The sequence below is a fragment of the Oryx dammah genome, unplaced genomic scaffold, assembly GCF_014754425.2.
Source record: "Oryx dammah isolate SB20612 unplaced genomic scaffold, SCBI_Odam_1.1 HiC_scaffold_2, whole genome shotgun sequence".
NCBI lineage: Eukaryota > Metazoa > Chordata > Mammalia > Artiodactyla > Bovidae > Oryx > Oryx dammah.
In genome coordinates, this window is record NW_024070186.1 from 137,193,071 (window position 1) to 137,214,484 (window position 21,414).

General features: G+C 38.4%; 2 protein-coding genes and 1 non-coding gene across 5 annotated transcripts in view; 1 reads left to right on the plus strand and 2 right to left on the minus strand.

The window, feature by feature from the left end:
• The window catches only part of CXADR (CXADR Ig-like cell adhesion molecule), a 65,459-nt gene extending 64,712 nt beyond the window's left edge, over positions 1 to 747 (plus strand). For both annotated transcript variants that reach the window (XM_040227386.1, XM_040227396.1), the window contains one exon: positions 618 to 747. In XM_040227386.1, the coding sequence (XP_040083320.1) occupies positions 618 to 659 (42 nt within the window). In that variant the 3' untranslated portion in view covers positions 660 to 747. The remainder of the gene's footprint in view (positions 1 to 617) is intronic.
• BTG3 (BTG anti-proliferation factor 3) lies at positions 688 to 21,174 on the minus strand. 2 transcript variants are annotated; one of them, XM_040227408.1, is made up of 5 exons: positions 20,978 to 21,174; positions 17,383 to 17,561; positions 12,662 to 12,799; positions 7,267 to 7,474; positions 688 to 1,791 (listed from the first exon to the last, which is right to left on the minus strand). In XM_040227408.1, exons 2-5 carry the CDS (start codon positions 17,553 to 17,555, stop codon positions 1,552 to 1,554), a joined length of 759 nt encoding a protein of 252 aa, XP_040083342.1. In that variant the 5' UTR covers positions 17,556 to 17,561; positions 20,978 to 21,174; the 3' UTR covers positions 688 to 1,551. The 2 variants fall into 2 exon arrangements, with proteins under 2 accessions (XP_040083342.1, XP_040083351.1); XM_040227417.1 differs by having other exon boundaries at positions 1,014 to 1,791; positions 20,907 to 21,174.
• Positions 13,480 to 13,552, minus strand: TRNAK-UUU. The gene has a single exon. It is a non-coding gene; the product is annotated as a tRNA-Lys (tRNA).
• Positions 21,175 to 21,414: the final 240 nt, after the last annotated feature.

The window sequence follows — 21,414 nt, forward strand, 5'->3', positions numbered from 1 at the left end:
ATTCCAGGGACTGTTTAGTCCATGGGGTTGCAAGAGTCAGTCACAACTGAGCGACTTTCACTTCATTTCAGTCGGTAAAGAATCTGCCTGCAGTGCAGGAGACCTGGGTTCAACCCCTGGATTGGGAAGATACCCTGGAGAAGATGTCAACCCATTCCAGTATTCTTGTCTGGAGTATTCCATGGACTGAGAAGCCTGGCGGGCTACAGTCCCTGGTGTCGCCAAAGTTGGACACATCTCCACAGTTAACTAGCACTATTGAAGAGCACAGTAACATTGAAACCAGAAGTCTCTGAGGTTTAAATTTTCTGTTGAGATTGCAGACATTTTGAATTCCACATACCCTGAGAGCTATGTATCTTTATGATTTGTGCACTTTTCTGGTAGTCGATACTCAATAGAATTTATCACCAGGCAACAGGAATATCTGGAACAGCCAAGGACATCCAGTGTTTATTAGCAAGTGGTGATTTTTCTGATTAAATAATTTAGGACTAGAAATTTAAAGATGTGGATAATGAGAAAGTGTAATGATCTTAGTTTTTTAAAATATACCTTTGGGGAAAAAATCCAATTTTTTTTTTATCCAAATTTTTTTTATCTTTTTGTTTTTGTAGTTCAAGTACACTTACGAGACTGATGACACTACAGCGGTATAAATTCGAAGGACCACTGAAGAATCTGAAGTACTGTACTATTTGACTTTATTTTAGACCACTAATAAAGACTTAAACATGTTGAAAAAAAGCACAAGGCAGAGTTTAGAGCATCTACAAGAACATTTCTGCTTTATGCAATGGCACTAGGCATATAAGCCAGATGTCTTATCAACATTTGTACAGGCCAAATTCTAGGCTAAGAAAATTCTATATATAGTGACTCTGATGACTGAAAGATGTTTCACTATATTTATATTTTCAATTAGCTACTACTAACAAATTTTAGACTTTTTATATGAATCACTTGCTACTATAGCCTTTGGAAAGTTATGGTTAATAAAAAATTAATTTTTAAAAGAAAAATGGAAATTGCTACATTGCTTTTTCTTTGCTAAATATTTAAACACACTGCAGTGAGATATCCCTTTCACTCTTCTGTTTATACACAGAACAGAAGCACACATTGGCATGCCTCAAACTACTTTTTATTTGCAACTACATGATTTTATGCAATTCTTCTAAACAACATAAAATAGATTTCCATGTGTATAAATAACTTACATACTTTCCATAAATGCTCAAAGGTGCTAGAACAGATCATCCACTCCTACAGTATCCTCATAAGCAACAGAGCTGATGCACAATATATAAATACTCAAGTTTAATATTAAAAACTCAGGCACTTGACTAACTTTTATAAAGTTTCTCAAACTATATCAATATATCTAAAGTGCATATATATTTTTAAGAAAAGATTATTCTTAATAACTTCTCTATAAAAATAAGTTTGATGGTTTAGCCCATCTAACTTTACTACTTTAAGTATGAACTTTTAATGTGTAGTCAGGCTTATTCTACCTTCTCTCAACATGACACCAACAGACAAAAGCAGCTAGTGAGGTGCTAACATGTGAGGATTAATCCAGTGATTGCGGTCACAATGCATTCCAGGAGGAGGTACCCATGTTACTGGAATTGGGCGATATGGTTTATTCTTCCGTCCCTGATTTGGATAACCAAATGGAATGGGAGGAGGGTAGTGACTCTGATTGCCATTCCCTCGATACATTATTGGCTTTTTTCTGGGCAATGGGTGCCACATTGGAAGAGGTGGGAATATCAATTCCGAAATCTGTAGGGAAAAGAAAATGGTAAATTAATAAAAAACAAACTCACTCACCTACAACCCAAAGAGTAGCCCTAGGGGACATTCCTTACAGTCAAGTCTAAATATGTTAAAAACTTCAAATATAGTAAGTGATCAGTGTTTTTCAAATGAACAAAAATTAATAAACTCAAACACACCCCTCGAAAACCAGGTATTCTCTGGCTATATCAAGCAGAAAAGATGAAAACACAGAATTGAGTAAAGGCCTATAAGGACATATCATGTTTAAGACCGCTGGTGTTCAAAGCTGGCTAAAGAGTCACCTATGAAGCTTTTAAACACAAAAATGTCATGTCCCAGTCCTGTTCTACTGAACAATATTAACAAAATTTTAGGAAGAGAGGCCAGGTATTTTGATGACACTCTGCAGGTGATTCTAATGTAGCCAGTTTAGCATTTTGGAACAACAGTCTTAGATTATCCTGTAAGTCAAGTGGGACATCAAGCTCACATTATGCAAAATGTTTTCAGCAGTTTTGGACCTCTATGCTCAGAATACTGTGCCCTGTGACTATGAGTTTCAGAGTTCTCTGATTTCTAATCTGCTCTTAGCATAGGGATTAAAAAATTTATATTCTGTGTATCAGCACTACATTTAGGATAGAAAATTCAAAAGGCACAAAGTTGTATATAGTGGGAAAAAAAAGTCTCTCTATCTGATTACCAGCTACCCTCTCAGAGGCAGCAGACACTAATCAATTTTTTGATTATCTTTAGAGATATTCTATGAATATACTTGTGTGTACATCTATATACACATTAAATATCCACAATTCTGCATACTGCTTCTACACTCAATAAATACATATCAGAGACATTCATATCAATATATAATGACTTTTTTCATACATCTACAGCTAGACAGTAATGCAAAGACTGCCATAACTAAATTAAGTGGTATCTTGTTGATAGGACATTTCGGCTGCTTTCAGTCTTTTAAAAAAAACGATGCACAAAAACAAACAAAACAATGCTGCAGTGAATAACCTTAGCATGCACAGTTAATTCTTGATTACCTACAATAATGGGGAAATGAAAAAATTTATTAAGAGTTCCAACTAATAATTGACCTATACTACAAACCGATAGCGAAGTGGAATGTTTTCATTTCTTTCTACATTGGGGTCCTGGTAAGCTTTTAAAACTCAGAAAGTAGACACAATTCTGGAATAATGATTCCCACAAGCAACCACTGTTCAAATTTCTATCACAGACTGAGTTGTGAACATCATATAAATGGAAGGTATATATTCTTTTGTGTCTAGAAATATTCTTTTTGGGGGGCTGTAACACATGACTTGTGGGATCTTAGTTTCCCGACCAGGAATCAAACTTGTGCCCTTGGCAGTGAAAACAAGAGTCCTTAACCACTGGACCACCAAAGAATTCCCTGGCAAAATTCTTTTGCTCAACAGAATGTTTTTTAGCTCCTTCCGTACTGTGTCTATTATGAAATGTTTTACTGCTATTATCCTACTGTATGAATGAATATATGACTATCTTCCCTCATTCACTTGTTAATGGATATTTGTTTTTTTTTTACTGTTATATAAAAAAAGCTGTTATAAACATTCTAGTAAGAGGCTTTGTAGATATGGTTCATTTCTCTTGTTAAATACTTAGGAATGGAACTGTTGGGTTATAGGGCAGATACATATTTAAGTGCCAAGCAGTTTTCAAAGTGGTTGTACCATTTTTTACACTTCAATCAACAGTTTATGAATCCAGCTTTTTCACATCCTTGTCAGCACTTGGTACTGTCAGATGTTTTAATATTAGCCATTCTGAAAGTAGTATTTCACTGTGGCTTAAATTTGATAACAAATAAGATTGAGCACCTTTTTCATTTGCTTACTGGCCATTTATATAACTTCTTTTGTACAAGTGTTTTTTCACATCTTATACCCACTGTTGTTATTTGGATCATTTGTCTTTTATTGTTGATTTATAGGACTGATTTTTAAAGTATATTTTGAAAACAAGTCCTTTGACAAATATATGTATTGAGAATATTTTGTTCCAGCCTATACTTCTGCCCGTTCATTTTATCTACGGCTTCTTTTGATGGGCAAAAAGTTTTAATTTTGATGAGGTCAAATTTATTAACATTTTTGGAAGAAATCTTTGCCTATCCTAAATAATAAAGGTATCTCCCTATGTTTTCTTCCAAGTGTCAGAGATTTAGCATTTATGTTTAGGCCTGTGACCCATTTAAAATTAGTTTTTTTTTTAATGTATGGTATAAGGTAGCAGTTAGGGTCACTTTTTAAAAAATAAATGGATTATCCAATCGTTTCAGTACTAGTTCTTATAGATTTTTCCCCACTGAGTGCCTCTGGCACTTATTAAAAAAAATTTTGTACATAAGGAGTCTACTATCTGTTCCAATAATACATTTGTGTATCTTTAAACCATTACCACAGGGATTCCCTAGTGTTTCAGTGGTAAAGAATTTGCCTGCCAGTGTAGGAAAGGCAGGTTGATTCCTGGGTAGGGAAGATGCCCTGGAGAAGGAAATCATAACCCACTCCACTGTTCTTGCCTGGGAAATCCCATGGACAGTGGAGCCTGGTGGACTACAGTCCATGGGGTCACAAAAGAGTCAGACACGACTTGGCGACTAAACAACAAACCATTAACACACTGTCTTGATAAACATAATGACTTGATATTAATGTGAGATCTCTGACTTGATTCTCCTTTCTTTGAATTTTATCTAGAAAAAAGCCTTTTGGGATTTTGATAGCAAGGTGAATCTGTAGACCAATTTGGGGAGAAATCATATAATCTTCATTCTTAGTGGAGAATTATCTTTGGAGGTTCCTTTCAGAAAACACAGACCCCTATCAGAGAACAAAAACCCCCAAGCTAGAAATTATTTTGTGTATACTTTGATAACCTCTTTTTTCTAAGGTTCTTCTTGGTAACCAGATTCAAGATGAAAAAAATAGGTAAAAAAGATCTTAAAGTGGACCACCTGCTCCAACTTTCTACACAATGACTGTTAAGAGCTGAACTATGCTTCTTAATTATAAAATGTTTTATAAGTGAATGTAATGTCAAAAAGAACTGTTATATTTTAAAAGCACATAAAAGACACTTCCATTTCTATGCTTTTCTGTTAGAATTTTATCCCAGTAGTCTTTCAACAAGGGGGAAAACAAGTACAATTTAATTTTAAAAGAAAATCTAAAAATTAACGGTCAGTTTACTTGTAAAAATTAGTAGCAATAAGTTCAGTTTGGGATTCATATTCTTGCTTTACTGAGTAACAACAAATAAAATTCTGAGATAAAATTACCACACATCTCAATGAATTGCAGGTAATTTAACAATGGTAATTTGTAGCCAGGACATGGAAGCAACCTAGATGGCCATCAGCAGATGAATGGATAAGAAAGCTGTGGTACATATACACAATGGAGTATTCCTCAGCCATTAAAAAGAATACATTTGAATCAGTTCTAATGAGGTGGATGAAACTGGAGCCAATTATACAGAGTGAAGCCAGCCAGAAAGAAAAACACCAATACAGTATACTAACACATATATATGGAATTTAGAAAGATGGTAATGATAACCCTGTATGCGAGACAGCAAGACACACAGATGTATAGAACAGACTTTTGGATTCTGTGGGAGAGGGAGAGGGTGGGATGATTTGGGAGAATGGCATTGAAACATGTATACTATCCTGTAAGAAACGAATCGCCAGTCTAGGTTCAATACAGGATATAGGATGCTTGGGGCTGGTGCACTGGGATGACCCAGAGGGATGATATGGGGAGGGAGGTGGGAGAGGGGTTCAGGATTGGGAACTCATGTACACCCATGGCAGATTCATGTCAATATATGGCAAAACCAATACAGTATGGTAAAGTTAAATAAATAATAAAAGTAAAAAAAACAATGGTAATTTGTAGTACATAATGCATCACATAGAGGGAAAAGAAGTCCAAAATATTTATGTCAGTGGTCTTAAAATGATTCCTGAAACACAAATATTATGTTTACTTATCTATATAGGGACTTGCTTGGAAAGGATACAAAAATAACTGGTAATAAACACCTTCATGCAAGGGCGCAAGACTGGTGGTTGGGGAAGAGGAGGACGTGTCACTGTTGTACTCTGGCTTTCCAGGTGATGCTAGTGCTAAAGAATCTGTCTGCCAGTGTAGGAGACGTCAAGAGATGTAGGTACAATCCCTGGGTTAAGAATCTGTCTGCCAGTGTAGGAGACGTTAAGAGATGTAGGTACAATCCCTAGGTTGGGAAGAGTCCCTGAAAAAGGGCATGGCAACCCCTCCAATATTCTTGCCTGGAGAATCCCATGGTCAGAGGAGCCTGGTGGGCTACTGTTCATAAGGTTGCAGAGTTGGACACAACTGAAGTGACTCAGCATGGACGCACATACTGTTTCGAGTTAATTTTTTTTAAAGGTTCAGTCTCTAATACTCGTGATACTCTTGATTTCTTACTCGTTAAAGACTAAATTCTCATTTTAGGCCAAATCAAACCCTACCAGAAACCTGTTATGTTTAATTATATCTAATTAAGGCCAACTTAATAAAAATAGGTATATTTAAAAATAGACTCAAAATCAGAAAAAGTACATGTACAGAAGAAGGCTCAACTCAAAAGATTTTTCTTTTTTACTTGAAAATATTTCCTGTTGAAAAGTACTGTTGTTAAGAATTTTTCAAACTATAATACATTAACTGTATGTGGGGTATAAGTAATAAATAAGTGAACAAAGTACATGCATGACTGCTATGTGTTAGTTGCTCAGCTGTGTCCCACTCTTTGTGACCACACAGACCACAGCCTGCCAGGCTCCTCTGTCCATATAATTCTCTAGGCAAGAATACTGGAGTGGGTTGCCATTCCATTTTCCAGGGGATATTCCCAACCCAGAGATCGAATCCGGGTCTCCTGAATTGCAGGCAGATTCTTTACCAACTGAACCAGCAGGGAAGCTCTCACGCTTGCTATATGATTCTTTACATGTTAAGGCAAAGAAAGATATTGTTTGGGCTTGAATGAAAAATTAACTAAAGAAAAATTTATTGAGGTTTCTCTTTAACCACAGGGAGGGAGGAACATGAAAGTTAAACCTGAAGTTACAAATTGGAAGTGTTAAAGGCTACAGGAAAAAAAAGTGGCTGTTTCTGAAAGCACTAAGGATTTTAAAACATCAGGAATGTTTTATTTCCATGATTCTTCCTATTCTTTTTGAAATATATTTATCCTACTTATTGAAAAGTAAAGCAGACCTTTGATAACATGACTCAGGATGCCTATTCTACTTCCCCTTAATGTGGAAAGGCAAGAACTGTGATCTATTCTCAAGTCAGAAACCCTGGGCAATATGAGGACTGCCCAGGATGACCTTGCAAGCCCTGCTCAGGACCTTCAAGTATAGAGCCACTTCATGGTTACCTGGTACACAGGGCTGGGGGTCGCAGCCACAGAATTTGGTTTCACTTCCACTTCCTTACATGTTTCTTCATCTGAAGAAGAGGATCCTGAATGATAATCAGAGGTAACCTTATCAAGGGCCCTGGTAACTTTCTTGGAAATCTCATCCTTGTTCTCATCCTCATTTTCAAAGCTGGCAACAATGAATGCATTATTTTTCTCTCCATACCTAAGAATAAAAAAATCCAAAAACTTAGAAACCCTGAAGTTATATCAACAAAGCAACAATGTCCATAAAAACAACTGAACAGGTCTGGACATGCCACCAGTCCTGGGCCAAGAAGGAACCCTCCCAGAACTTGATTCTACATATATAGCATGTTAACCCAGCTCCATGCCAAAAGGCAGGCCACAGTTTTCCAGTCTATTAATGTACCAAAAAAGTGACCTCATTCATTCTTTTTTTCCGATTTTCTTTTCTACTGCCCCAAGAAAAATTGATGGATTACATTTTTGTATGCACCACTGAAATTGGCCATACATTAATGTATTGGCCATTTACATTAATACAGTAAAACTTTCTAATGAATTTTTAATTGACCTCTATATTGTAGATCATAGTAATTCAAGTCAAATATCAACTAGATATTTCTTATGGGATTTACTTTTACTGCAATTAAATTAAAAAAGGGGCCTGAGTTTCCTGTATCTACACTGACAAAAATGAAAACTGAGGCAACTGTTGAGGTTAAAGAGAAAAAGAAAATATAGCTACTGTTGAGGAAAATAAAAGGATTTTTCTTGAATTACACTGCTGATTTCACAGAGATTCTTATGATAAATGTTCATTTCTTTTAAATTAAGCAGTGTTTTTTATTCTTCCAAAACATTTTTAAAGCCTTGATCTAAGAAAAACTGTCAGGATCTCTAACTTTGGCTTTTGGTTACTAGAAAAAAAAATTCTGTGATCAGGGGAAAATAGCATAACACATAGTAAAACTAGGAGTTTTCATTGAGAGGACAGAGAAGAAACCCACAAATCTATTCAAATAAATTAGACATCATAAACACTATGAAACAATTTCTAGGAAGTGTTAGGACAAAGGAAATGAACTGTTAAGCAGTCTTACACAGCATGTAATTAAAGTTAAACAAATGATTCCAAGCTTACAAAATATAAGAATGTCTTCAATAGAAAAATAAGGTTAACTATGATGTCAATGAATTTCATTTCAAGATAACTCATCTCAAATTATTTCTGAATCAGGATATTTACAATTAAGTAAAAGGCCTAATTACAACAAAGTCTATGAAAGTTTAAATGGCAATCAAGTAGTCTCATAGGTGAGTTCTATTCCTTTCAGTTGTGCTATCTTCTATTCTCATGGGCTGAATGGGGCCATAAATACAATCTAAATACAGTATATAATCCCTTTTTCTATTCTTTTTCAGTAAACCGCTATAGGATGGTGGACAGAGCACAAGACATGTTTTTGGTTCTGCTCTGCCATATATTAGCTGTATCCAGGTTCAAGTTATTCAGTCTCTCCAGGCCTTAGTTTCTTATCTGCAGGATGAGGAAGCTGAAGTAGTTGGATAGTGGTTGTTCTTCAACTGGTGTATTCTTCTTAGAAAAATGCCTGAACAACTGGGTGAGTTCTGTACAACACAGAATTCATAAACTACAATTTCAACTCAGGCAAAACAGAAAGGCAAGAAATCTGAGAAAAAACCCTACCTCAGTAGAAACAGAAACCTAAACCAAGGGCAGACATCTAAATGACTGAAGGATCAGCTTTATTAACTCAGATTTCTTTGACACTTGAGCTCAATTAGGTTTCGCCTTTTTCCCTTGGTAGTATTTTGGCATGAGGGCTCTCTTCAGGGTAAGTGAAGCAGCTTACTATATTACTGTAATATTAGAACATGCAATTAATTCCTCAGAATTAGTAAGGGACAAGTTTTAAACTTTACAATTTAAAATTTAAACACACTGCTGAAACATTAAGACCAACTGAGTTAACTTGAAAAATATCAATAGTATCTAATGCTCTTTATCTTCCAGGAAAAGAAAGGATTACAGAAATTACAAACAAAAAAGAAGTGTAGACTACTGAGTAGGTAATAACATGCCAGCTATTTGCAGGATTTCTCCTTATAGGAAAGATCTGTTTTCTATTTAGTATAATCTGAAGTATTTCATGAAGTGATAACCTTTCTAACTATACAACGCTTTTGCATTCTTCCGATATCTATCCTGATAGAATAATTCTATGAAAAATGTTCTGAATAGATTTCAAATATTTTTTAAAACCATAGCCTTTAGTATACAATGATTTATTATTTTTAATGACTCAGATTATTTATTCAACTATGTAACTGCTATATCAGTTTTAGTTTTCAGAATATTCTCAGTTTGGATTCAAAAGCACTAATAAATATCTCAATTTCCTTTATTAATTTATAGCAATCATCTCTACCCAATTACTAACACTTTGTTTCCCCTGGGATTTCTATCATCACTTAATGAACATTCTGAAGATAATTTCTATTAACTGTGAAGAAACTCACATCACAGTCAATTTGAGGCAAAATTTTGATCATACAGAAGGCAATGCAAGGATTTTCTTATACTAGCAAGATGAGAAAGCTCAGTAATTTTTCATTATCTGGTATTATCAAATAATGAAGTATTCACTTAAGTAAAACAGAATGTCCATGTAACTAAAGCTCTCATCTTCAGGTGTCAAGATATGGTTTAGGCATTTCAAATCAATATGTCCAAAATGTTCATGTAATTCGCCAACTTCTTAAACATCCTTGGATACAGAAACTTTCCCCTAATGATTTAAGACTGTTGTATTAAATATTTCTTATTTGACAGTGTGATAATATATTTGGTTCAACTCTTGCTTTTTTGTTCCCACTTCTATGTTAGACTATTACTTTTTTTGTAGATTTATGACAACAGTATCCTGGGGGACTGGTTGCAGGACCATCCCCTCCCCTTCCTCTCCCAATGCCAAAATCTATGGCTGCCCAAGTATTGTACCTTAAATAAAATGGCAAGGTATTTGCATACAACCTGCCCACACGCTCCCATACACTTTAAATTATCTCTAGATTACTTATCATATCTACTGCTGCTGCTAAGTCGCTTCAGTCGTGTCCGACTCTGTGCGACCCCAGAGATGGCAGCCCACCGGGCTCCCCCATCCCTGGGATTCTCCAGGCAAGAATACTGGAGTGGGTTGCCATTTCCTTCTCCAATGCATGAAAGCGAAAAGTGAAAGTGAAGTCGCTCAGTCGTGTCCGACTCTTAGTGACCCCACGGACTGCAGCCCACCAGGCTCCTCCATCCATGGGATTTTCCAGGCAAGAGTACTGGAGTGGGGTGCCATTTCCTTCTCTGCTTATCATATCTAATACAATGTAAATATTATGCAAATACTTTGAATATTATGTAAATAGTTGCACATCATGGCAAATTCAAGTTTTGCTTTTTAGAACTTATCTTTAATTTTTTCCCCTCAAATATTTTTGAACTAAAGTTGGTTGAATGCATGGATATGGAATCCTCAGATATGGAAAGTCAACTGTATTTTGAACAATACCCCTTCAAATGCCATGTAAGTCTTTATGGGCTTAAAAAACTACACAACTAACTTAAAGAACTGTGCATGAAGTAAGAATAAATCAGGATCAACGTGTAGGCCTTGAAAAGTAAGTATTTCAATAGTCAACTTTGTGATAGCTATTTCTTGTATACTGAAAAGTCTTCTGCAGGGATTCAGTGGACCAAGTCTACAAAACAAAGTCTGACCCTGGCCTGAGGTAAGTCCTTCCTTAGTCCCAGACTCTAAAAATTGTCTGACCTTCTAAGAACAAAAATTGCTGCTATTCCTTTTTATGAGAAAAAAGTACTGGAGAATCTACGTGCCCTCAGTTTCCCAAAGCAATAAGCTTACATAAGACACCAGTTTATATCAAGCAGCTCCAGGGTGGTCCAGAAAATTGTTGCAGAACAACCATGTATTTATCCAGCATGTTTTCATCACCACTTTCATTGATGAAGATCAAGTCACAGCCTATGACCACCTTTAGAACATATTAGGGTTACATCAAAAGCACCTCTACTACAATCAATGGGTGAACTGTACCTCTAAACCAAAGAGAAAACCCTAAAGAAACAGCTGTAGGAAATCACTCGCAGGGAGTTCCATGCATCTGTTCATTCTGTTCCTCCTGCCTGGAAACACCCACTTTGTCATCTAGTCAACTACAACTCCTTCCCCACTCAGCTCAAGTACCACCTACTCAATAAAATCAGTCCTCTGTATCCATGGGTTCTGCATCCGTGCATTCAGCCAACCACAGACCAAAAATATTTGGGGGGAAAAAATCAGAAAGTTCGTAAAAGAAAAACTTGAACTTTTTCAATTTAGGGCAACTATTTACATAGTATTTACATTATATTAGGTATTATAAGTAATCTAGAGATGATTTAAAGTAAATGGGAGGTTATACATAGGTTATATGCAAATACTGCACTATTTTATATAAGGGACTTGGGCATCCGAGGATCTTAGTTCTGGCTGTGCATGTGCATGTGTGTGCGTGGTGAGGAGTGTCCTGGAACTAATCCTTCACTGATATACCAAGGGGTGACTACAGTCTTCCGTAAGGCAGTAACTTTCTCCTTTGTGCCACCAACCAGTGCATCTTGTACATATTTCTATTATAGCATAAATCTCACTCTGTTGTTATCTGCTTATTCTTTCTTCTCCCTTATTACACTTTAAACTACCTGAAAGAATAATGTCACTTTCTTTTCCACAACTAAGAATGGCCGGTCCACAATGAATGCTTTTAGAGTAAATGAAGTTCAATTTTATACCTAACACACCTACCTTTTACAATTCTGCTCATTAGGAGACAAGAAATAATTTCCATTATGAAAATAAAACCATGAAAATTTCACTCAGCCACTTAAAAGCCAAAAAGCGGGGAGAGAGGCAACAGTAAAAACAAACAGCAACAGAGACCAACCGAAAGTAATTATCCAGTATTATTTGGGATTAACAACTTTCTTAGTTTGAAGACGGGTAAGACAAGGGCACCATCAATGGGAGATGGTAATAATTGACCTACAGAGAATCAAGGTATCTAAATCTACAATAAACTTGGTAAATCTCTTCAAAAAAAAAACTCTGCTCTATTTCTTAAGTTTCTTTAGTTGTAAAACAGGAGTGTAACCAGTCTTTTACTATCACCTCCAAGAATAGTTTACAAAATTCACATCTGAGAAAGCCAAACAACCAGCTCCTGGCCATTAAGATAAGTGTATAGGCAGTACCTGAGAGAATTTCATAAAAATCAGTCCCAGCATGGTAATCAGTTCAGTTGCCAAACTCACCTACAGCACACCTCACATGGGTCCACCCATAGAGTGAGTTCCTTTGGCAAGCCCAGGTCACTGTACAAGATGCAGCTGTTCTCACAGGCTTTCAGGACATCAGGATCAACTCTCTGAAACTTATTGACACGAATGCATCTACAATAAAGTGGAGTAATGTTAACAGCTTTAAATAAAATTTAAATCAGAAACCTAGTTGTATCTACTAGTATTTGCCAACATGAACTTAAAAAAATAAAACCCTGGTAAAGAACTCAGGAATACCTATCCTAAATAGATAACAAATCTGAACTAAAGGCAAAGAGGCGGCAGCAGCATCAACGCTACCCAGCCTGGTAGAAAGAGGGTATTTGCATGAGCACAGGGAAATCAGTAGGACTGGCTCTACCTCATTTCAGATAGTAACTACTCAACCTCACATGTACTTCAATAAGCAAGGAGTATGTAAGTGCATGAAATTACTTAGAACTTTGAATGCAAAAAATTAGCCAAATTCCTATATAACAAAATCTCCAGCTAACAAAAAGACCTCAACTAATGTTTTAAACAATATTCAGAAATTTTTGTCACAAGTTTTGCTCTGTCGTTACTTTGCTTAAGAAGGGTATCCTTTGCCTTACCTGTAACTGTTCTCTAAATACCAAATTAGTCAAGGACACAGAACCATTTATATCATGTATTAAGAGTAAAATATAATCCAAAAGTGTTACTGGCTTATTTAAGTTGTGTTACTTGAGAGTTTTCTTATTTAGTTAGTGAAAAGGTGAAAAAATTCTAAACCAATAAAGACTTCTAGCACAGAGTTTATAGGATCTTAGTTCCCTGACCAGGGATCAAACCTGGGCCCACAGCAGTAAAAGCACAGAGTCCTAACCACTGGACTACCAGGGAATTCTCATCTGTCCCATTTCTTCTTTTAACCTAAGAAGTACCAACCACGGCTACCTAACAGAATGCTCAAAGATGGCTCTCAGTATGAATGCAAAAATACCTGTTAAAGTAAGTATCCTGCTTGCATAGAGAAATTTTTAGTTACAATGAAAGTATTTACTGCCTACAGCTAAGAAATGAACCAAAAGAATTCAGGTTTTTGTACTAATCCTGATTTATAGGGTGAAAGTGTGAAAGTAAAAGTGTTAAGTCTCTCAGTCATGTCCAACTCTTTGTGATCCCCATGGACTGTAGCCCCCAGGTTCCTCTGTTCAAGAGATTCTTCAGGCAAAAATACTGGAGTGGGTAGCCATTCCCTTCTCCAGGGGGTCTTCCCATCCCAGGGACTGAACCTGGGTCTCCTGCATTGCAGGCAGATTCTTTACCATCCGAGCCACCAGAGAAGCCTGCGATTTACAGGGTGACTTTAGATTAAATCATTTTACTTCTTTTTCAGACCCAAAGCTTTAAAATATAGAAAATATAAGTTAATTGACAAATATTGATAATACTAACTATACTAACTATAATACTTAACATCAAGAGAGTAATGTGTTTATATTTAGTCAATTTCCATTTTCATTTAAAACAGCGAAAAAGTTCTCATTAGATAATAGCTAATATATATTTGTAAGTAATAATAATAACCCTTTTTGAAGGTTTACCATGCAATGGAGAGTTTTCTAAATACTTTGTATGTATGGCCATACCTCGGACATTGTGGGTTGGTTAAAGACCAGAGCAATAAAGCAAGTATCACAATAAAGCCAGTCACAAATTTTTGATTTCTCAGTGTATATAAAAATTATATTTACACTACACTGTAGTCTATTAAGTGTACAACAGCATTACATCTAAAACACAATATACATAGCTTTATGCTAAAAAATGCTAACCATCACCCGAGCCTTCATCAAGTCTCTGTAATAGTAACATCAAAGATCCCTTATTACAGATCACCAAAACAAATATAATAACGAAAAAGTATGAAATACTGTAAAGAATTACCAAAATGTGACAGAGACACAAAGTGAGCAAATGCAATTGCAAATGTGGCGCTGATAGACTTGCTCAATGCATGCTTGCACAAACCTTCAATTTATAAAAACCACAACATCTGTGATATGAAATAAAGCAAAGTACAATAAAACAAAGTATGTCTATATTAACTCTTTAAATTTTCACATTGATCCTGTGAGTTACATACTATTTTCTCCATTGCAAGAAAGAAAGGAGGCAGAGAGAGTTTGAGTAACTTGCCCAACATTACCTGGCAAGAAAGTGGTGAATGCAGAGTTCAGATCCAGACCAGATGCCAAAGTTCATCTTATTAAACAACGCAATTAGGCCTATATTTATCGTAACATCACCATTAACAATTTAGAAAATTCAGAGTATAAATTAAAAACTAGTTTAAAACATGTAAGAAAATCTTTGTTCCTTTCTATGAGATGGTCTTATGTTACAGATTCTAGTGTTATGTAGGTTGATTCAAAAGTCCCATGTGCTCAGGATCAAAATCAGTTAAGGGTAAGGAGATAGATCTTACATGTATATATGTATGTGTTTTTTAACATACAGTGAAGATGTAGGCTCTAAGCTTAAAAAATATATATGTAAATATAAAGGCTTAGAGACTCTGCTTCAACAAAATTTGCATACCATACATATTTCTATGCTATTTTTTTTCACTCTAGATACTGTGACTACTCACCCATTAGCCACTCTTCAAAAACAAGATTTTAAAAGTTGCATAAAAATAGTCTATCATTTACTTGACAGTGTAGTGCTTTCCAATTTTTTGCAATTATAAAATGCAAGAAATATCCATATTCATACATATTTGTTTGCATTTCTGATTATGCTTCTAGAATAGATTTTAGGAGACTCAGTTTTCAAAGACTATGAATATTTTTACAGATCTCCGTAATGTTGCCAAATTGCCCTTATTTGTATATGTTGCAGAGAAACATACTAATTTATAAAAACTTTAGAAGAAAAAGAACACCTCCAACCTACTCTATGAAGAGTCTAATAACTTTGGTTAATTCTATAGTCTACTCATTTTTATAAAAGAAACAACCCACTATTAACTCTAATAGTTTTCTACTTCAAAGATGGCTTCAAAATGACTCAATAATGATAGTTCTGATTACATGCCAATTTAATCCTGTTTGGCTAACTTTTTTCCTCAAGTTTTTGAGATTAATGGAAATGAAATTGTACACTGTCTGATCTTTAAGCATTTACTTGACAGTGTCTCCTTTTTCAGTAACAGTACAGTGGCTTGGCACTACCAAAAGCCTTAGTCCAATGTCAATTACATCAGTGTAAAAAGCCTCAAGAGCTCTAATTCACAAAAGCTGTTCACTTTATCAGAAATGAAGATGTACAGGAAAAAATTAAGAGAATCAAGTGAGAGGATAAAAAACAGTAACTTGAATTACATCCACATTTCTACTTTCACTCACCACATCTTCCAGTATACTAGGAAACCTCTTTGGATAACAATGAGAGAAATATATCAATTACTTGATTCTTTTCAACAGATCACATGCTTACCTTGCTTTTCACAAATGAGAACTAAACAAGTCATATTTTCACGTCCTTTGCACACTGTGAATAGTCATACACTTGACAAGAGCTCAGTGACTGAAAGAAAATTCTTTTTACTGTCAAGTGCTGTTTGTGGAGGAATCTTTAGGGGCAGCAATATGCAAAAATAAAAGAATTTGTATTCATGACAGTCACAACTGTTCCACTTTTATTTTTTTGGTCACATCCACAAATGGGACACAGTTTGACAGCTGAGTTTAGTACAACATTCTCAACTTAGGTTCCCAAATACTCACATAAATACTAAAGACAGAACATGCCAGGACATGTTTTACAGGAGTCTGCTCTTCTTTAAACTGTATATGGAATTTATAAACTGGAGTACAAAAGACAGCTGGGAGTGAGAATTGCCTTCACTCTCAGAGACAAGGCAGTGGTCAGACTGTGGTGTTACAGAAAGCTCCTAAGAATTTAGAGTGAGTTAGACCTGAATTCAAATTCCAGAGCTAGTATTTACCATTTGCGAATCATAGGTAAGTTAGCTTCATCTATAAAATGGTTACACTGGCTTCTACTACAACGAATTATGCACAGTACAAATGAAATCATTCCTGTGTCAAGAACATGAGTGAGTGAAGTCGCTCAGTTGTATCCGACTCTTTCCGACCCCATGGACTGTAGCCTACCAGGCTTCTCCGTCCATGGGATTCTCCAGGCAAGAGTACTGGAGTGGGTTGCCGTTTCCTTCTCCAGTATCAAGAACATATCAGGTGTCTAATAATCTTATTTCTCATTTGCCAGAAAACTTTTAATATGTCGCATGTAATTTACTTTTAGATACAAGGAACTCATTTCTCTCAACTCTTTCCATGCCCTTTTCTAAGTGATAGTTTTAGGGGTCTTCTACAATTGTGAAAATCCTCAACTACCTGTGACACACAAAGAAAAACACTCAGGAGTCACACTATGACCACAAGACTAATTCCCAGGAGTCTACAGATTGGCCTCTCAAGTCCTTGCAGTAGGAGTCCCAACAACAAATGCTTGTATTTTAAAGTGAACAAGGAAAAAATAAATGAGCCACCCCTGAGCTGGGTATGATGCAGCTAAACTGTGAAAGACATGGACAGGACACCATCACTCCTCTGGCCTGGCACTTATTTGAGGAGCTGATGATCATCCTCTTCACTCAGTTCAATTCAAATGTCCAGTTCAATTCTAATGTCCAAGCCTACCTGTAGGCTTGTCCTTTTGATGGTTTTTCTGGATACCAGTGATTTTTATATTTTTCTTGAAGTATCAGGGTCAATTTCTCAGCAAATCTCTCGACTGCTTCTTTTTTCAATTTATCATGTTTTCGAACTAGTCTTGTGAAAAAGAAGACTACAGCAGCAATTTCGTTCTTCATTTTCTCCTGCAAAGATAAAATAGTTTTTCTCAAAAAACTGAAACATCAAAATTTGAAGATAAAGCTCTGTGAAATATACCTCCTTTACAGTCCCCTTTCCTCCTCCCAATTTTATCTCGTGTTTCATTGGCTGATATCTGGAGCAGGAACAGTCACTAATTTATGCCATAAAGACCTTATTATTAAATATTGCTTAAGAATTTTATCACCTTTGTATGGAGTTCACTAAAGAGAGCACACCAAGTTGTTCCTGTCAGCTAAAATAAAAATCAGAGATATCACGCAAAGAGAAGCACTACAATGATACCACTATATAGCTTTTACTACATGCATAAATATTTAAGTACAATAATTCAAGTTTAAAATTCTAAGAAATAACTTGTACTTTAAACATAAAAAGAATTCCATTTTAAAATCCAGTATTGTAGAGCCAATAGAGAAAACAGTTTAGCAGTTCCTAAAAAGGTCATATATATATATGGCTACCAGATGACCCAGCAATTCTACTCCTAGCTCTATACCCAAGAAAAATGAAGCCATATGTTCACACAAAAACTTGTACACAAATGTCCACAGCAACATTCTTCATAATAACCAAAAAGCAGAAACAAACTAAATGTGGAGCAACTGATATATGCATAAATTAAAATGTGGAATATTATTCAGCAACAGAAATGACAAACTGATAGGTGCTACAACATGTATGAACCTTGAATACATTATGCTGAGGGAAAGATGCCAAAAGACCAAATACTGTATCACACTAATTATATGAAATGTCCAGAATAAGTAAATCTATATAAACAGGAAATAGGTTAGTGGCCTAGGGGTAGGAGAATGGGGGAGAAGGAGTGCTGTCAGTGAGTGTAAGACTTCCTTTAGAAATGATGAAAATGTCCCAAAATTGACTGTGGTGATGGGCTGTACAACTTAGTGAATATACTAATACAAATGAACTGTACATTTTAAATGTGTAGATTATACAGTGTGTGAACTGTATTTCAACAAACCTGTCATACACGAAGAAAAAGATCCACCATTGAGCTTCTATAAGCATTCTTTCAGAACCAGAGACATATTTACCCAAAACCCAGCTCTATCAAAGCATATTTAAGAAAGTGGAAATTCAGGGTCATTCATGGAAAATCAAACTAAAAGGAATAATTAGAGATTCAGCTGCATTTTGGAACTGCCTCAAGAAGGATTCTTTATAAATGTCAGATCTGATTTATCATTGATTAATCCATAAAAGCAAAAACCTTGTACTGGATATCTTGTACTGGGATTATTTCAATGTATATTCTGTCTTTACCCAATGAGCTCATTCATTTGGCTGCTGTAACTTGGAGTTATCAGATGCTGCATTTACTAAGCAACACCTTTTCAGAACCAATTATTAAAGACATACAGCCCCTGCTATGTTTGGTGTAAAAACTGACTAACCTACCTATAGTTCTTTCAGATTTAAAAACTAAAGCTGATTCTGTTAGCTTCCTTTTTCTTTTCCCAAACTTCCTCTTAAAGTCTGTCTTCATGATTCCTTCCTCCTTGTGCAAATTCAAACAAGGGATGTTAGTGTGAAATAAATTCTGTATGGTATTTGAGAAGTATGCCGGCAGCCATAGCTACCCTGATCCTAGATGGGAAGACTCCCTCCTGGAACCCTAGAATGAGTTTCTTCTATGGCCAGCAGCACATAACCCCAGCCCTCTGCAACTGCTGTGCAGCCTCCTGTTGAAAAAGAACGTCAGCCATTTCCACGTATAAAGCTATATTTATACTCCACCAAGTTATGACAGAAAAGAAAACCCACTGCAATTTAATATATGCTTTGGGATGAAACTTGCTGATGGAACTACATCAGCCTCCACCCCACCAAAGAAAATAAGGAATCACGCTAAAGAAATACACTCTATCCCCAACTAACTCATTTTCTTCATTCAATTTGCCAACTCTGCTCTACATATCTGAGTGTGGGGTTTTGTTTTCCTTTCCCGCCCCCCTCCCCCCCACCCCCGCCCACTCGGCCCTCTGTTTCACATCAGAAAATAAAAGGAAGAAAGGAAGGAAAGAACCACTTAGTGGTGGCTTTGGGTTGTAACACAAGATGAGTCATATGGAATTATTATTATTTTTTTCACTTTTGAAGGAATAGTGCCTGAATTGCTGACAATTTAACCCACCCTCACAAGTCAGTATTCCAGGAGGATCCAAAGGGTACCCCCCAGAGGGGAGAGTTATAATCAGGAAGCAAAACCCAGCAGGGCCCAGAAGACCCGAGGTACGCAAGGGAAGTTATCTCGAGTAAGGGGCCGCAAACCCTCCACCCACACTCGGAGCGAAAAGCTCCCATTTTAAATCTCGCACGGTGACGTCATCCGGGGACGTAGTCACCGCGGCTGCTCCTCAAGTTCTACTTTGTTCCACAGTCTCCTCAGCTCCCGGCGGCGGGCCGAGAACCCCAAGGATAACCCAGCCCTGCCTGCCAGGAGTTTATAACTTTGTACTTTTCCCTCCCTTGTAACGAGAGGCGAGTCGCGCCCGTTTCTGGAAACAAGTATTTTTCCGGACAGACTTTCCCAAGGTTGAGGGAATCCCAGCCGCGGGGGTGGGTGAGGAGCCCCGGACGAGCCCCGCGGCGCCACAAAGCGGGCTCCGGACCCCGAGGCAGGATTCCCGCGGCGCTGGGAGGTGGGCTCATCAAGCCCCGGCAGCCCGCGGCCCGGCACTGGCACGGGGCTCTTGAGGAGCGCTCGGTGAGGGGGCACCCCACGAATCCACCCACTCCTGGAAGAACCGCCCGCGAGCGCGTCCAACTTCTGCAATCGCGGTTTTTCCCGAGTTAAGGGGGCAGGGCCCAGAGCCTCGTTCCCTTCCTCGCCCGCGAACCGTCGCGCAGGGTCCGCCGCCCCCGAGCAGGTTCCAGCCTTCGGAGGCCCGGGTTCGAGAACTCGACTGCCCTCAGGCGCGACCTCCCTCCATCCCCGAGACAGCAAGCCGGGTCTCCGGCTCCAGAAAACCCACGGCCGCGCGAGGAAGGCTGTAGCCCACCCCGAGCGGAAGGTAACGCGCTGTGGAAACGTGGCAGGAGCCTCTAGGCGGCGTCTCCGCCGTCGCGATGCCCCTGAGGGTCTCGCGGAAACCCTCGAGGACCGCCCCTTTCAGTCCCCAGCCCTTCCTTCGCGCCGGGCCGGAGCCGATGCAAGCCTGTTCGACCCCGCACTCCTCGCGGTCCCCCCACGCACTGCCCGCCCGCGAGCCTTCGACGTGGCCTCCAGGACGCCCGGACCACCCTCCTCCCGCTGCCCTCAGCCCCGCCATGTCCGCCTCCTCCTGGCCCAGTCCCCTCACCGCCGCCGCCTCCGCTCTGCGGCCACAGATTCGGCGACCCCGACAGTCCCCGGGCCGGGAACCGAACGTACCGCCTTAGCGGACCGGCGCTCGGTGGTAATGAGCGCTGCAAGCCTCGTCAGGCTTGTGAGGCTCCCGCGTCGTCGGGCTGCCAAGCGCGCGCGGAGAGGGCGGGCTGGCTAGCGCGCGAGAGCTAGCGAACGCGGCCCAGAAGCGACGCGCAGGGGGCTCGCGGGCCGGAAGAGGGGCGGGGCGATGACCCGGGAAAGGGATGGCGCCGCTCAGGACTGGCTCGCGCTCCTAGGGGGAGGGGTCTGAGGCGGGGCCTCGCCTAGGCCACGCCCCCGGGGTCCCTGCCTCAGGGCGCGGGCGGCGAAGCACCCTCAGTCGTATCACGCGCGCGGCAGACCCTCCAGTCCGAAGACAAGGGCAGCAACGCCATCGGCTTCTGCCTTCCGGAAAGAATGGCACTGAGGGTCTAGCGCCAGCCCGACCCACCTGCTGTAGC

Bases quoted from the DNA above. Each gene is read 5' to 3' on its own strand.
- BTG3 (XM_040227408.1), bottom strand. From the start codon at position 17,555: ATGAAGAACGAAATTGCTGCTGTAGTCTTCTTTTTCACAAGACTAGTT. The intron at 12,800-17,382 runs GTAGGCTTGGAC...ACTTTATTGTAG, and splicing joins TCAAAAGGACAAGCCTACAG to ATGCATTCGTGTCAATAAGT. The intron at 7,475-12,661 runs GTGAGTTTGGCA...TTTTATTCTTAG, and splicing joins CCATGTGAGGTGTGCTGTAG to GTATGGAGAGAAAAATAATG.